The sequence below is a fragment of the Ursus maritimus genome, unplaced genomic scaffold (genome assembly GCF_017311325.1).
Source record: "Ursus maritimus isolate PB19 unplaced genomic scaffold, ASM1731132v1 scaffold_4, whole genome shotgun sequence".
Classification (NCBI taxonomy): domain Eukaryota; kingdom Metazoa; phylum Chordata; class Mammalia; order Carnivora; family Ursidae; genus Ursus; species Ursus maritimus.
The window spans coordinates 53,200,994-53,214,555 of record NW_024426552.1 but is presented as its reverse complement, the minus strand read 5'-3'; the positions used below and the strand labels follow the sequence as shown (position 1 = coordinate 53,214,555).

At 35.1% G+C, this 13,562-nt stretch overlaps 1 protein-coding gene across 1 annotated transcript in view; it reads right to left on the bottom strand.

Annotated features, from left to right (window-relative positions):
- DZIP3 (DAZ interacting zinc finger protein 3) overlaps positions 1-13,562 on the bottom strand; it is a 97,828-nt gene that overhangs the window by 19,117 nt on the left and 65,149 nt on the right. Inside the window, exons 21-24 of the mRNA XM_008706608.2 lie at positions 12,216-12,311; positions 11,908-12,035; positions 4,364-4,432; positions 798-894 (exon numbers count right to left, since the gene is read on the bottom strand). Coding sequence (XP_008704830.1) covers positions 798-894; positions 4,364-4,432; positions 11,908-12,035; positions 12,216-12,311 — 390 coding nt within the window. The remainder of the gene's footprint in view (positions 1-797; positions 895-4,363; positions 4,433-11,907; positions 12,036-12,215; positions 12,312-13,562) is intronic.

Below are 13,562 nucleotides of genomic sequence, written 5' to 3'. Positions count from 1 at the left end.
AATTCCTTCTGCACCATTACTGCTGCATGTTCACCTGGCCTCTGTTTTTTCTCACTAATCATTCAATATTCGCTGAAAACAGATTATATTCTTGGACAGCATTAAGTGTTTCTAAAATTAATAGTGGAAGTAGAAAGAAACATTCTGACTAAAAGCAGTGAGACACAAAATATACAAACTTGAGCTCTTAATCTGATGGTTACCCATGACCGATGTGGAAAGGTTTATAATCCTTTTATATCAAGTTTGGTTATCTGTAAGTAAAAATTACATACATACAGATAATCATATATCTTTTGGAAGAGACACTTGCTGTGGTGTTCTAAATTAACTTAGAAGAAACTAGGTGACATTCTGTGGGGTCTAGAAGATAAGCTGTTTTTGAAATTTGTCTGATGTGTATGTGTTTTGGGAAAATCTATGTAGAAAGTAAGAAAGAAAGGAGATGTTATCTCCAGCAGCAGAAAAATGTTATTCTTAGAAATTTGGCTTGGTGACCTGGCTTCATGAGAATTTTCCCAAATGTATGTATTTGCTATACGTATTGAAGCAGACCAATTTCCTGAAGTCATTTGGGGAAAAACAGCATAAGATCATCAACATTGAAGTAATCATATACAAAATTCCAATGAGTCAAAAAAAGCACAAGAATTGAAGCTATGTTCTTCTGGCTGGTCCTAAGATGACTTATTTCTGTTCATTTAGAACAGTCTTTTTTCAAATCTTTAGTATACTAGTACACGAGCAAAACTTCCCTCCCCAACCCCATTTCTCTCTCTCTCTTTTTTTTTTTTTACCTCAGCTGTTAAAGCTCTGCTAGTTTCTGCATTCAGTTTGTTTAAGTATGTTTTAATTGTGCTTTCCAGATTATGCTTCTCCATTTCCCACTGAGATCTGAAATATATGATCATTAAAGAGTCAACAACATTGCAGCAAGGACAGACTTTTCCACCTTATTCAGGAGGGAGAAAGATTCACGCTGTTCAGTAAGAAATATTTTCTTGTAAAAGTTTACAGAATATAAAAGCAAGAGAAGACATTACTTAACCCTACTGTTATCCTCTACTACCAAGAGTATAGAAGTTTTAAAGTTGTCAACCTAAGGGCTAGGATTTAAAACCTGGCTCTAAAATAAAGCTATCTGAGGATGAATCTGAGTTCTGAAACTTAATAGATGTGAAACCTTGGGCAAGTTCCTTAACTTCTCTATACCTCAGTTTCTTTACATGTGAAAATGGAGAACAATGTATTACTGACCTCAAAGAGCTGTTGCAAAAACACATTCAGCTAATATACATAAAAGCATTTTGTGTTTAGTACATATTATTAAATAAATGCTAGCTATTATCATTAGATTTCACACAAAGTTCCTACAAGCTTTTCTGTATCCCCAAAATAGCAACTACAAAGGTTTTTACCATCCCTGCCCTCACTGCATTAAAGCTAAAGCACTGCATTAAAATATTGCACTGGTTATCTCAGTATCTCAGCTCACATTCAACACCTTAGAATGAAAACAAATCCTACAGCTTGAAAAGGAGAGAGGGAGATGATAAGGACATTATTTATGAAGGACATTAGAGAGAAAGGCTACCTATAAGGTTTCTTTTTTTTCTATCCCATTTCAGCTTCCTACACCTGAGGCCCAAACTTTAGGGCATACAAACCAAATTATGTCCTTAAAGGAAACAACTGATTAGAAATATAGTATTATAATAGGGACTTTTACAAAAGCTATCCTCAATGTTTTATTAGAAACACTTGGATGCTTGCATACTTGACAAACATTGATGAGAAGTTTGATAAAACAATATATTGTTAATACCACTATGGCCAGAGTGTTTTGAGGGAAAAAATATTCAAGGACATATATTCAACCAAGAGGAATTATTATGCCATTGAATATTGTGCAAAATTGCTTACAAGAACAAGAGAAAAAAATAAACTGCATGAAAATGAAAAACTTTTGTGCTTTAAAGGACGTCATCAAGAAAGTAAAAAGACAACCCGCAGAATGGGAGATAATATTTGGAAATCATGTATCTGATAAAGGACTTGTATCCAGAACATGCACAGAACTCTGAAAACTCAACAAAAGACAACCCAATTTAAAAAATGGCCAAGGATTTAAATAGACATTTCTCCAAGGAGATATACAAATAGCCAGTAAGCACTCAAAAAGATGTTCAACGGTCAACAAAACAAAGAGGCAGCCCATGGAATGGGAGAAGATATTTGCAAATGACACTACAGATAAAAGGCTGGTATCCAAGATCTATAAAGAACTTCTCAAACTCAACACCCAAGAAGCAAATAATCAAATAAAAAAATGGGCAGAAGATATGAACAGACACTTTCCAATTAGGACATACGAATGGCTAACAGACATATCCAAAAATGTTCAACATCATTAGGCATCAGGGAAATTCAAATCAAAACCACGTTGAGATACCACCTAACACCAGTTAGAATGGAAAAACTGACAAGGCAAGAAACAACAAATGTTGGAGAGGATGTGGAGAAAGGGGATCCCTCTTACACTACTGGTGGGAATGCAAGTTGGTACAGCCACTTTGGAAAATAGTGTGGAGGTTCCTTAAAAAATTAAAAATAGAGCTACCCTATGACCCAGCAATTGCACTACTGGGTATTTACCCCAAAGATAAAGATGTAGTGAAAAGAAGGGCCATATGCACCCCAATGTTCATAGCAGCAGTGTCCACAATAGCCAAACTGTGGAAGGAGCCGAGATGCGCTTCAACAGACAAATGGATAAAGAAGATGTGGTCCATATATACAATGGAATATTACTCAGCCATCAGCAAGAATGAGTACCCAACATTTGCACCAACACGGATGGAACTGGAGGAGATTATGCTAAGTGAAAGAAGTCAAGCAGAGAAAGACAATTATCATATGGTTTCACTTATTTGTGGAACATGAGGAATAGCAGGGAGATCGTTAGGAGAAGGAAGGGGAAAATGAAGGGGGGGGAACAGAGTGGGGGATGAACCATGAGAGACTATGGATTCCGGGAAACAAAGTGAGGGTTTGGAGGGGGGATGGGCTAGCCCGGTGAAGGGTATTAAGGAGGGCACGTATTGCATGGAGCACTGGGTGTTACACATAAACAATGAATCATGGAACACTACACCAAAAATTAATGATGTACTGTATGGTGACTAACATATAATTAAAAAAAAAAAAGATGTTCAATGTAATAAATCATTAGGAAAATGCAAATCAAAACCACAACAATCTACTACTTCACATCCACTACAATGGGTAAAATAAAGACAGGTAATCCAACAAGTATTTGTGAGGATGTGGAGAAATCAGAACCCACATGCATTCCTGGTGGGATTTTAAAATGTGCAGTCACTTGGAAAAGTTTGGTAGTTCCTCAAAAAGTTAAACAGAGTTTACTGCATGTCTCAGCAATTCCACTCTTAGGTATATACCCAAGAGAACTGAAAACCTTATGTTCATACAAAAATATGCTTACAAATGTTCATAATAGCATTATTCATAATAGTGAAAAAATGGAAACAAATCAAATGTCCACCAACCAATGAAAAGATAAACTGTGGTATATTTATACAATGGAATATTATTTACCTATAAAAAGGAATGCATAGTGAGACATGCTACAATATGGATATACAATATAGTAACTGTAAGAAGTTAACCACAAGAGAGTACTTATATGATTACATTTAAATGAAATGTCTGGAATAAGCAAATCCAAAGGGACAAATAAAAATTAATGATTGCCAGAAGCTAGGGGAGGGGAGAATGAGGAATGCCTTTTAATGGATCCAGGATTTCTTCAGGGCTATAAAAATGTCCTGGAATCGGATAGAGGTGATGGTTGTATACCTCTGTGAATGTCCTAAAAGCAAATGAATTGTATAATGAACACACTGAGTTTCATTCTGTATGAATTAGATCTCAAAAAAGTTTTATTAAAAAATTACCTACAGGCAAAAATATGTGAATCAGAATAAAACTCAGCCAGTTTCATAAATCAGTCACACTTAGCAGTATTGATTAGGGCAGAGATAAGAACACATGAGCTCTGGTCCCTGCCTAGCTTGTTGTGGGACCATAACTTTGCTGATCTAATCTCTCTCAGCAGTTTTCTAGGGCCAGAGCTAAGATGAACATATCCCCCAATTTTCCTAGGACACTTCCAGTTTATAACTGTTGTCCCAGTCTAATTATTAATAATGCTCCATTTTATGGTCAAAAATACCCCAGTTTGGATAATAAATTATATGGCTACCCTGGCCAGAACATGCTGAATGGAATATCTAGAGTTTCAGAGATGTACACACAACCAAAGCAACAGCTAAGTTTGTACCTTTTCATGGAAAGTTGCTCTTTAAGATTCTTGATTTCATTATCTTTAGCATGGCTCTGACGCTGTAATCTAATAAAAGATGAAAGTGATAAATATTAGAAATTATTTGTCATCAATACAGTCAGAACAGCTCTACTTGTAGCTGAGGAGGGACTAAGTATGACCATTTTGGGCCATGAATATTGAGCCTGAAAATAATTAGTCTCCTATACCTAGTCCTTTTGGAATTTACCTTTTTTTCCCCCCTGTCTGATATACTGACTTCCCAAAGAAGGTAAGTACTAAGTTCTAACCCCATCAATTAGAAGCCAAAGAGAACTTGTATCCCCAGTGCAAAGACTCAGAAAAATGTCTTTAGCTCTTTGTACTTCAGTTTACACACTACAAAACAACAGACAATATGTTCTGATTTCCTAGACCTTGGTAGGATGAGAACTTTAACTTTTCTTACAAAGTTATTGTGTCAAGTCACATAAACTACTAAAGGGTTAGGGTGTGAAAGAAATCAGATATTAAATATAGAAGTAATTGTGTGCAAATAAGAATTTTAATTAAAATAGTAAATTATAACTGGGGAGTCACTGACATGACCTAATCATGGGATGACTGGGTAAAAATTTTATATAAATCAGAAAATCATAACCAGTGATTGGTTTAAAAAATAATATGCAAAAAGCTACCGAGAGAAGTGAAAAGTAATACTTTTTGGTTGATATATGTTCACAAACCATTTCGGATGTTCCTTCCTTGTGCTGCTATATATCTCCTCACAAGTGAGTTTTTACACTGACCCATTAATTTGCTATAAAATGAAGAAGTTTACAGAAAAAGCACATTTCTCTTTAAGTTCTGATATGTTCAGACACTTGGGATACACAGGAATTTGGGTTAATATAAATTATTGGAATGATAGCCTTAAAACAATGACTCTAAATGTTGGCTAGATTGCTTACTATTAGATTTCAGAGATTACCCACTCACCTTTACTCCAAGCTTCTTAGAAGCTACAGAGACTTACAATCAATGCTCTATTGAACTGAAAATGCAATGAAAAGAAACCAGATCTGTTTCTACACAAAAGAGATCATGTTCTCAAGTAAAGAAGAAGAAAGATGGGCTTTGTTACTATTTATGCAGGAGTATGTACAGAGATTTGAAAAGGAGGTAGTTAGATTTTTTAAGTTGACATCTTCCTTTCCTTTGAATGCTTCCATTATTTTAATATTTTATCTAGCTGTAGTTTAGAGTGGGCAATAAAGAGCTGACAGAGGGGGTGGGGAATTCTGAAGACCTGGATTTTTAAATAACGGAGAATAAGGTAGGCATCATCCAACTTGGATGGGAAACAGCTATATATGTTCAAACAGTCAAAACTTCTTAGTCCTGTTTTTCTCTTGAATAACATGAGGGTAGGATTAGACATTCTTTTCTGAAAAATCTACAGTTCTTAACCTTATTCTGGCTGGCTATCAAATTTATTATATAGATTTTATTAACAGTAATTACTTTACATTTATTAAGTGCTTATTGTAATTTGTTCAAAATATGTTGCTATTATATAAATCTTCTTTGTTAATTCTTCAATTATCATCAGCAAACATTTACCAAACATTTACTGTAGGGCTGACATTGAATTAGGCCAAAGAAAAAAAGATTTTTTTGCTTCCTAATAAACACCATATTCTAAAGTAAAAGAAATCAACATTTTACAATTTAAAAATATTTACATTTTTATCATATACTCTTGAGACATGTTCAAGTGAATTGAACAAAGGCTTAAAAGCTAAATTATAACACATTCCATACTCACTCAGGTTTCGTTTCAGCCTAGATGCCCTGTTCTCCAATCTCATTCTACATAGTTGAGGGTAAATACTGTCTTCAATGAAGTTCTTCCTTACCATAACAATCACAAGTACTCTTTTTACCCTACAAAATCCCTATTAAGTATGGTGCCACTTGACAGTTATTTATATGTACAGTTGGTCTTGAAGAACACAGGGGTAGGGACACTGATGCCTACCTCCAGCAAATGCAGTTGAAAATAGTATATAACTTTTGACTTCCCCAAAAGCTTAACTAATAGTTTACCATTTACCATTTACCAGAAGTCTTATTGGTAACATAGTCAATACATGTTTTGTATATTATATGTGTTATGTACTGCTTTCTTACAATGAAGAAAATATTACTAAGATCATAAAGAAGAGAAAAATACATTTATAGTATTGTACTTTATCCAAAAAATCTGCATATAAGCAAACCCACATAGTTCAAACCTATGTTGAAGGGCTAGCTGTATTTTTTTTTTAAAAAACATTAAACTTATGAGATAACCATAGATTCATATGCAGGTGTAAGAAATAATAGAGAGATCCCATGTGCCCTTTACTTACGTTCCCTCAATGTTAATGTCTTACAGAAAGAACTATAGTATAGTAACCAAAATATTGATAATGATCCAGTCAAGACACTGAACAGTTTTATCACAATACCTCATTTTGCTCCCATACCCATTCCCTCGTCCTATCCTTGGATCACTAATCTGTTTTCCATTTTTATGACTTTGTCATGTTAAAATTTTTGAAATTTTGCCATTTCAAGAATGTTATAGGAATGAAATCATATGGTATATAAGCTTTGGGGATTGACTTTTTTCACTCAGCATAATTCTCTGTCTGCAGGGTCTGCAGTGTTATCACTCTTTCATTCCTGATGGTGGTGTATGTATCTCCTTTTTGTTTATTTGTTTTGGTAGAGGTCTGTCAATTTTATTGTTATTTTCAAAGAAACACCTCTTTGTTTCATGGATTTTCTTGTTTTTTCTGTTTGCAATTTCATTACTTCTAATCTTTATTAATTCCCACTGCTTGTTTTAGGTTATTTTGCCTTTCCTTTCTCTGGATTCTTAAGGTGGGAGCTTAGATTAGATTGAGACTTTTCAACTCTTATCAAATGTGTATAGTGCTATAAATCTTCCAAGAACTACTTTAGCTGTGTCCCACAAATTTTGATATATCATATTTTAATGTTAATTCAGTTCAACGTATTTTTATTTCCCTTCAAATCTCTTTTTTGACCCATGGATTAATTAGAAGTGTGCTGTGTAGTTTCCAAGTGTTCGGAGATTTTCCTGTTTTCTTTCTGGTATTGACTTCTAGTTTGATTACATTTTGATCTGAGTATATACTTTGCATGATTTCAATGCTTTTAAATTTGGTTTGTTTCATGGGCCAGGATATGTTCTATCATGGTATATTTCCTATGGCCACTTGAAAGCATATGTATTCTGCTGTCGTCTGGTGATGTGGCCTATAAATATGGATTAAATCCTGTTGGTTGATGGGGTTGTACAAATTCTATATCTTTGCTAATTTTCTATCTAGGAGTTCTATAAATTACTGAGAATAGGGTGTTGAAATCACCAACTATAACTGCAGGTTTTTCTATTTCTCCTTACAGTTCTATCAAGTTTTGCTTCACATATTTTGAGGCTCTGTTGTTGGGTACATACACCTTTAGGTTGTTATGTCTTCCTGGTGGATTGATCCCTTCATCATTATGTAATGTCCCTCTTCGTCTCCAGTAGTTTTTTGCTCTGAAGTCCATTTTATCTGATATGACTAATGTTTACATTGTATACATCTTACCATCCTTTTATTTTCAACCTATGTTAATGAAACTGAAGTTTCTTGTAAACAACTATTGTTGGATTACAGTTTCGTTGTTTTTAAAATCTGCTCTGCCAGTGTCTTTTAATTGATGTATTTAAATTATTTACATGTAAGGTAATGATGTTAGGGCTTAAGTCTGCCATTATTTTTTTATTTCCTATTTTTCTTTTCTTACCTTCTTGGGGTTATTTGAACATGTTTTAGGATTCCATCTTGACTTATTTATAGTGCATGTGAATGTAAATCTCTCTCTCTGTAACTTTCTTAGTGGTTGCACTTGGTGTTGCAATATGCATACATAGTCTATTTGTATTTTCTCTACTTTCACATAGGTCCCTTTACCCCGTACAATTTTAAAATACAATTGTTGTATTTCCTCTACACGTTAAACTCCACAAGAGATGGTATTATAATTTTTGATTCAAGCATCAAGTATGATTTAAGAAATTAATGAGAAACAGGATGGACTCTTATTATTTACCACCCCCCCTTTACTCATTTTGATATTCTTTCCTTTCTGAAGTTCCAAGCTTCTATTATCATTTCCTTTATGTTTACAGACCTTCCTTTTAGCCATTCTTTAATGGTAGCGTTGGTAGCAACAGATTCTTCTACTTTTCCTGAGACTTGTCTTTATTTCCCTTCTTCCTAAAGGACACTTTTGCTGGATATAGGATTTAAGATTCTTGTTTTCTGTTGTTTCAAGTTTTTTCTTCCAGTACTTCAATAATGTGCCACTTCCTTCTGGCCTCCAGTGTCTCAGATGAGAAATTCGATGTCATTTGAATTAGTGTTCCCACATGTGTTCTTTTTCTCTGGTTCTTTCAAGATTTTTTGTCTTAATTTTCTGCAGTTTAGTTATGTGACTTGGCATGGACTTCTTTGGGTTTATACTATTTGGGATTCACTCAGCTTCTTGAATTTGTAAATTTATGTATTTCACCTCATTTCTTTTAATACTGCCCCCCATCTTTCTTCTCTCCTCCTGAGATCCTAGTAAGAACTTAAACTCTTTTATTATTGTCCCACAGGTTACTTAGACTTTTTTTTTTTTAATCTTTTCCTTAGTCTATCTCCTCTCTGCTGTTCAGATTAAGTAATGTCCTTTGATCTATCTTCAAGTAAACTGGTTCAATCCTCTGTTATCTTTATTAGTGATTATATCCAGCAAGATTTTCAGTTATATTTTTTAGTTTATAATTTCCATCCTTTATAACATTTTTTGCTAAGATTTTCTAGGTTTTCATTTGTTTAAAGATAATTCAATTTTCTTGCTGACGCACTGTTATGATGGTTGCTTTAAAATCTTTGTCAGACAATTCTCAAATCTGAATCACCTTAAAGTTGTCCTTTGTTGACTATCTTTTCTCTTTCATGTTGTGATTGTCCTCGTTCTTTGTATACTTAAGTATTTTGGATATTATGAGACTCTGGATTTAATCTTTTTTTTTTTTTTAAGCAGGAAGACCCCCCTGCGTAGTGTGAAGGCTGAGTGGGTGTGTATGTTTAGCGTCCCATTCGGCCCTGCTAACAACATCCCACCAAAATTGGACACTGACACTCTGCCTCAATGCAGATGAGTGGTGTAGAAATTCAGTCCCTCCCTGGTCCCACTGACATTTCCCAAGAAAGTGGGGCACCAACTCACTCTGCTTTTTGCCTCTGAGTAGGGTATAAGATCAGCTTCCTGTTGGGCCCTACTGACACCAGGGAAGGAGAAAGCAGAGGGCTGACTCACACTGCTCTGTTGCTACAGAGTGGAGAGCAGATCCCTGTTGGGCCTCTCTGGCATCAGTTGGGAGAGGAGAGAAAACAGAGTGCCAACTAGCCCCAGGGGTGGAAACTCAGCTCCCCATGAGGACAGTGGAGGTGAAACCTAATATTGACCAGTTCCACCTCAGATTACCCTAAGTCTCATTGATGCTAGGCAGAGGTAGAGACTTAGCTTGATCACACTGACACTATCCTAGCAGAGGAACTAGAACACTACCTGCTTTTGCCTGGTGGGGAGTGGAAAACCAGCTGGATGCTCAGTATTGTTGATACTGCCCCAGCAAGGAAATCTGTTTTCTGCTATCTGCCATTACTGGAACACACTACTTGCTTCCAAGGGGTGGTATGAGACCACTGGTGCTTGACTAGAGTAGGTGGATACTGCCAAAAAGGCTTTCTGTTGTTATATCTTCCTTTTCCTGATCCTTTGGTTAGAGGAAACAAGCTTTTCTCGAAGTCTTCCCCCTCTCCATCTCTTGGCTATTCCAGGTTGGTGATTTCTGCAGTACCCTGTCTAGGATATATGGCAGGCAATAAGGAAAAGTCGCTGCTATATCATTCCTCAAGTACCAAGGTCTCTAGACAGTCCGTTTTCTTCTAACTTTTAGAGTCTTCCTCTGCTTGTTTGTTGTGTTATATCCAGGGTGTTTAGTTGTAAGTAGGAAGACCTGCAAGGAATACTACTACTATTTCTTGGTAGAACTAGAAGTCCCTCTGTTTTAAGTAATTTTAAACAAATTAATCTGTACTCTCCATTAGCTCACAATGTCTGACATGTATTGATATCTTCTACATGTGCTTTGCATAATTCTTCTCATATAATGGGCCCCTGATAAATGTTTGGTAAATGCTCCTTGCACAAAGACATATGCATCCCCTAAAATGGTCTGTTTGTAGTCTCAAGCATACAAAAGATGTCTGAGTCAGCTATCAGAGTTGAGGAAGATATCCTCAGATGGTAAAGGAGAGAGGCAGCAGCTCATATGCATGGATGGCATTACTTTTCTGATCTCTGATATTATATAATATGCATCTGGATTGGTGATTGCCTTCCAAGCTAAAAGACAAAGTTTTGTACCCCGGAGTGAGGATTCTTAAGTGACTGTAGCCAGCTTAGATTTGCCAAAGCCATCTTAGGTCCTCACCTCCTTGAACTTAAAGGATCTCTCTCATGAGCAGGGATAAGCCCAAGTGTTTTTAACTGAGATTATGTTGCCAGCACTAAGGCATCCAGTTCTTCCCAAATATTCCTTCAAGGTTAGATGATATCATATGTGGGAGAAAATTAAAGACCTAAATATCTGCCAAATATTTCTCCAATTTCATAATTAATATTGTGGACTCCTCACTCTAAGATATTTCCTAGAACTTGTCTATTCTCCCTATTAGCAGTCTAAGAACTAATGGATTTCAAATCAGACTTCATAGACAACTGGTATCCCGTAGCATTACTATTTATTAAAATAATGTATTACAAGTCATGTTATTATTTAAACTGATATGACTGGAGACAGTGATTAGTACAAAAAGAATAAAACAAGACACTCATTTTCCCCTATTAAGTCAGAATTTTTAGTCTTAGGTATTTAATACTTAAGATTGTTAAGGGAAATGAGACTGGAGGGAGGGAGGAGTCTTCAGGAATTTGATTCATTTTTAATCTCTTGGTCTTGGAACACAGAAACTCTGAGAGACCAATATAAAAAAGCATTCAAATGATTTCATGGGTATCTCTGAGGAACACATTCATTATATGCTATAAAGAAACAGCAAATCATTGGTCATATTTTCATAAATTAGAATCATGACCTGAAAGTTAATTATCTTTCTCATGTAATTCTATGTAATTCTATTATAATCACACTTGTTCAGCCAATACATGTAAAGCTTGATATATAGAGTGAGCACTTGCTTATTTCTCCATCCAGCTGGCAAGGCAAAAGTATAGTTGGTTTTTAAGCAAGTGCAGGCCTGTTCTCGGCAGTTCCTAATGTGTAGTCACAATGCCACCTAGTGGCTACACAGGGATTATCTTTTAAAGATCGTGTATTACAGAGCAAATCCAGATTTTCCCGTTATCAACAGATTTGCACTTACTTGGAAACCTTATTGATTCCAAAAGCCACTTGTTGGTTCAGAGAAGCAATGATTTTGTCTTTCTTCTTAATCTGCATTTGGTTTTCTTGCCACCGAAAAGTCACTGTTTTCAACTGTCTTTTGAAATCCTGATCAATGAAAAATATTACTTCATAGTTATTTCTGTTCAAGTCACCATATATTTAAAAAAAAAACAACACGTATTTAAAAAAAAAATGGGTACTTTAAACAATAAAAAGAAACTACCATTAAATTGAACATTTCAACTACTTCTGACTGGCTTCAGGTAGAATGACAAAAATACTTACTTCACATTGATAGTGCAATTTATAAAGCTGCCGCTGCCGAGCAAGCTTTTCCTTCTCAGTTTCTCCATATTCTGCAGTTACTTTGCTGGTTGAGCCCTAATGAGCAAATGGAATATGTATGCCTTATTTTCTCCTAAAAAACACTAATTCTTCAGTTAAAGGGGATTTAAAGTTGTCATCTTACTCCTATTCATGCTTTATGTCTCAATGCAAACACCACTTCTCTGATAAACCCACCTCTCCCAATTACAGCGTTCACTACACAATCCCACAGTTACTTGTCTACTGCTGCTACTTCTGGATAACAGTACCTGCATGCTTGCCATATTTTTAAGCTTTTTTTCGGTCATGCCTTTATTGTCATAAAAACCGTATGAGATAGGCACTTATTATTCCCATTTTAGAAATGATAAAACTGAGTTCTTACCCAAGGTTACACAGAAAGTGGAGAAGACTGAATTCTAAGTCAGGCAGTCTTAAGTGCCCAAACACTTAATTATTACTTAGTACCACCTTAGCATAATATTCAACTTCTCCACTGGACTGTAAACACTATGATCACAGGGACCATGTCTTAGCTTAGCTCTTGACTAAAGGCAAGTGCTAAATGTTTTTTGAATAAATGAGGGCATAAACATTTTCTAAAATGTGTGCCAGATTTTTATTGTATTTTGGAGCTTTCATAGCCTTTGAATGAAAACCAAAGGCCCTGTATTTAAACTTCAGTCTGACATCCAAAGCTAAGAATATGTCATTTCAGTTAAAATACATATATTACATTATTATAACTGGAAAGGGAAAAGGAGATATGACAATTATCAGCCAGGGAATCATTTTTACTAAATGTTCTGTTAGACAATCAATATTCCTACATACTATGGAACAGGTTATCATTAAATTACCTTATCATAAAATTATCATTAAATTACCTTAGTATGGAATTCTCATTTAAATCAAGTGATTAAAAAAAAAAAGAGTCATATGCTTTGCCTGATTTAGTGTTCTATTGAGTACTTAAACCATGTTCACGTGTACTGTCACATATAGGTACATCATTCCCAGCAGTGACTACTACTAGGAAAGGAACCAAAGGAAAAAAAAAACAAAACCAAAAACCACTGTTGTACATTAATATTTTTGTAGACATGTCAATTCTACAACCAGCTTAATTTTTTAAAAATGAAAGTATCTTTGTTTTACAAAACTATTTTTCTCAAAATTAAATCAATAGGATTAAGCCAAGTTTTTTTTCCCCTTGTGGTATTTGAAAACCTTTCACAAGGAATGCATTTGTAATCAACACTGCCTAATAGTTAAAGCCAGGAAATGGTTTGAGGGCTAAAGTGA